A 1,136-nucleotide genomic window follows, 5' to 3' on the forward strand; every position below is an offset into this window, starting at 1 on the left:
GAGCTCTGCGAAAGCCGGGGCTGCTGCTTCATCGAGAGCCCCCCTCCGGCGGGGGGCAAGCGGGGGGTGCCCTGGTGCTTCTACCCCCCTGACTTCCCCAGCTACACCCTAGAAAGCCTCAACAAGACAGCGCTGGGCATGGTGGGGCTGCTGGTGCGGAGGGAGAAGGCCTATTACCCCCAGGACATCAAGATGCTGAGGCTGGACGTGGAGTTTGAGACAGACACGCGGCTGCACATCAAGGTGAGCTCCCCGCTGGCTGCCCTCCACAGTCCTGCACCCCTGCACCCTCCATCCCATAGGTGACCGTCTGCTGCTCAGATTGGGGCTGGAAGCTACCGTGCTCCAGGTGTGGCTGTATGTGGCCTCAGTGAGCATCTCCAACCCTTTGCCCTCTTGCTTTGCTGGTCTTTAAAGCGCGTTTTCTCCCTTTTGCAGATAATGGATGCGGCCAACCCACGGTATGAGGTTCCCCTCGAGGTTCCCCGGGCGATGAAGAGAGCGGAAAACCCCATCTACAGCCTGGACTTCTCCCGGGACCCCTTTGGGGTGCTGCTGCGGCGCAGGGCGACGGGGACGGTGCTGTAAGAACCCACCTCCTCTGCATCCCACAGTGGGTGGGGGAAAGCTCATCCCACCCTAGGCAGGCTCCAGCACGCTTACCGGAGGTTTTTCCTTAGGGAAAACCACACTGTGGGATCTCCAGCCAATAATTACTCTTTGTCTTCATCCTTCCAGCAGTGCTCACGTGGGGATGCGGCAGCACGTGGCTTCCCGGCCCCATAGGCTGCCCACGTGCTTGCTATGGCCGTGGGAGGACTGGGTGGGATCAGCACTTCTCCAAAAACCTCCCAATGCCTTCATTCCTTGCCAGGTTCTACAGTAGCCAAACATTGTGCAGGTCCCCAGCACATCACCAATAAGGGACCTGGTGGCTTGGGGCAAAGGCCACCAAAGGGTTGTGGCTTTGCCTGCTTCAATCTGCTTTTGGGTTTCCCTGGCTGTCCAAGCTATAGAGACACCCACAGCTCCAGGCTTTTTGTGGAAAAGGACTGCGGGTGGCTTTGCTGCACTGCTCTCAGTCACCTCCATGGCTTTGCCCACACTAAGCCGTTGGTGAGCACCAACGGCTGGTC

The 1,136-nt window shown here is 59.3% G+C and overlaps 1 protein-coding gene across 1 annotated transcript in view; it reads left to right on the plus strand.

The window, feature by feature from the left end:
* Positions 1-3: 3 nt before the first annotated feature.
* The window catches only part of GAA (glucosidase, alpha; acid), a gene marked incomplete at its 5' end in the record, with an annotated part of 9,423 nt that continues 8,290 nt past the window's right edge, over positions 4-1,136 (plus strand). Inside the window, 2 exons of the mRNA XM_009582867.1 lie at positions 4-243; positions 439-584. Of these exons, the coding sequence (XP_009581162.1) occupies positions 4-243; positions 439-584 (386 nt within the window). The remainder of the gene's footprint in view (positions 244-438; positions 585-1,136) is intronic.

Source organism: Fulmarus glacialis, unplaced genomic scaffold, assembly GCF_000690835.1.
Source record: "Fulmarus glacialis isolate BGI_N327 unplaced genomic scaffold, ASM69083v1 scaffold21938, whole genome shotgun sequence".
Classification (NCBI taxonomy): domain Eukaryota; kingdom Metazoa; phylum Chordata; class Aves; order Procellariiformes; family Procellariidae; genus Fulmarus; species Fulmarus glacialis.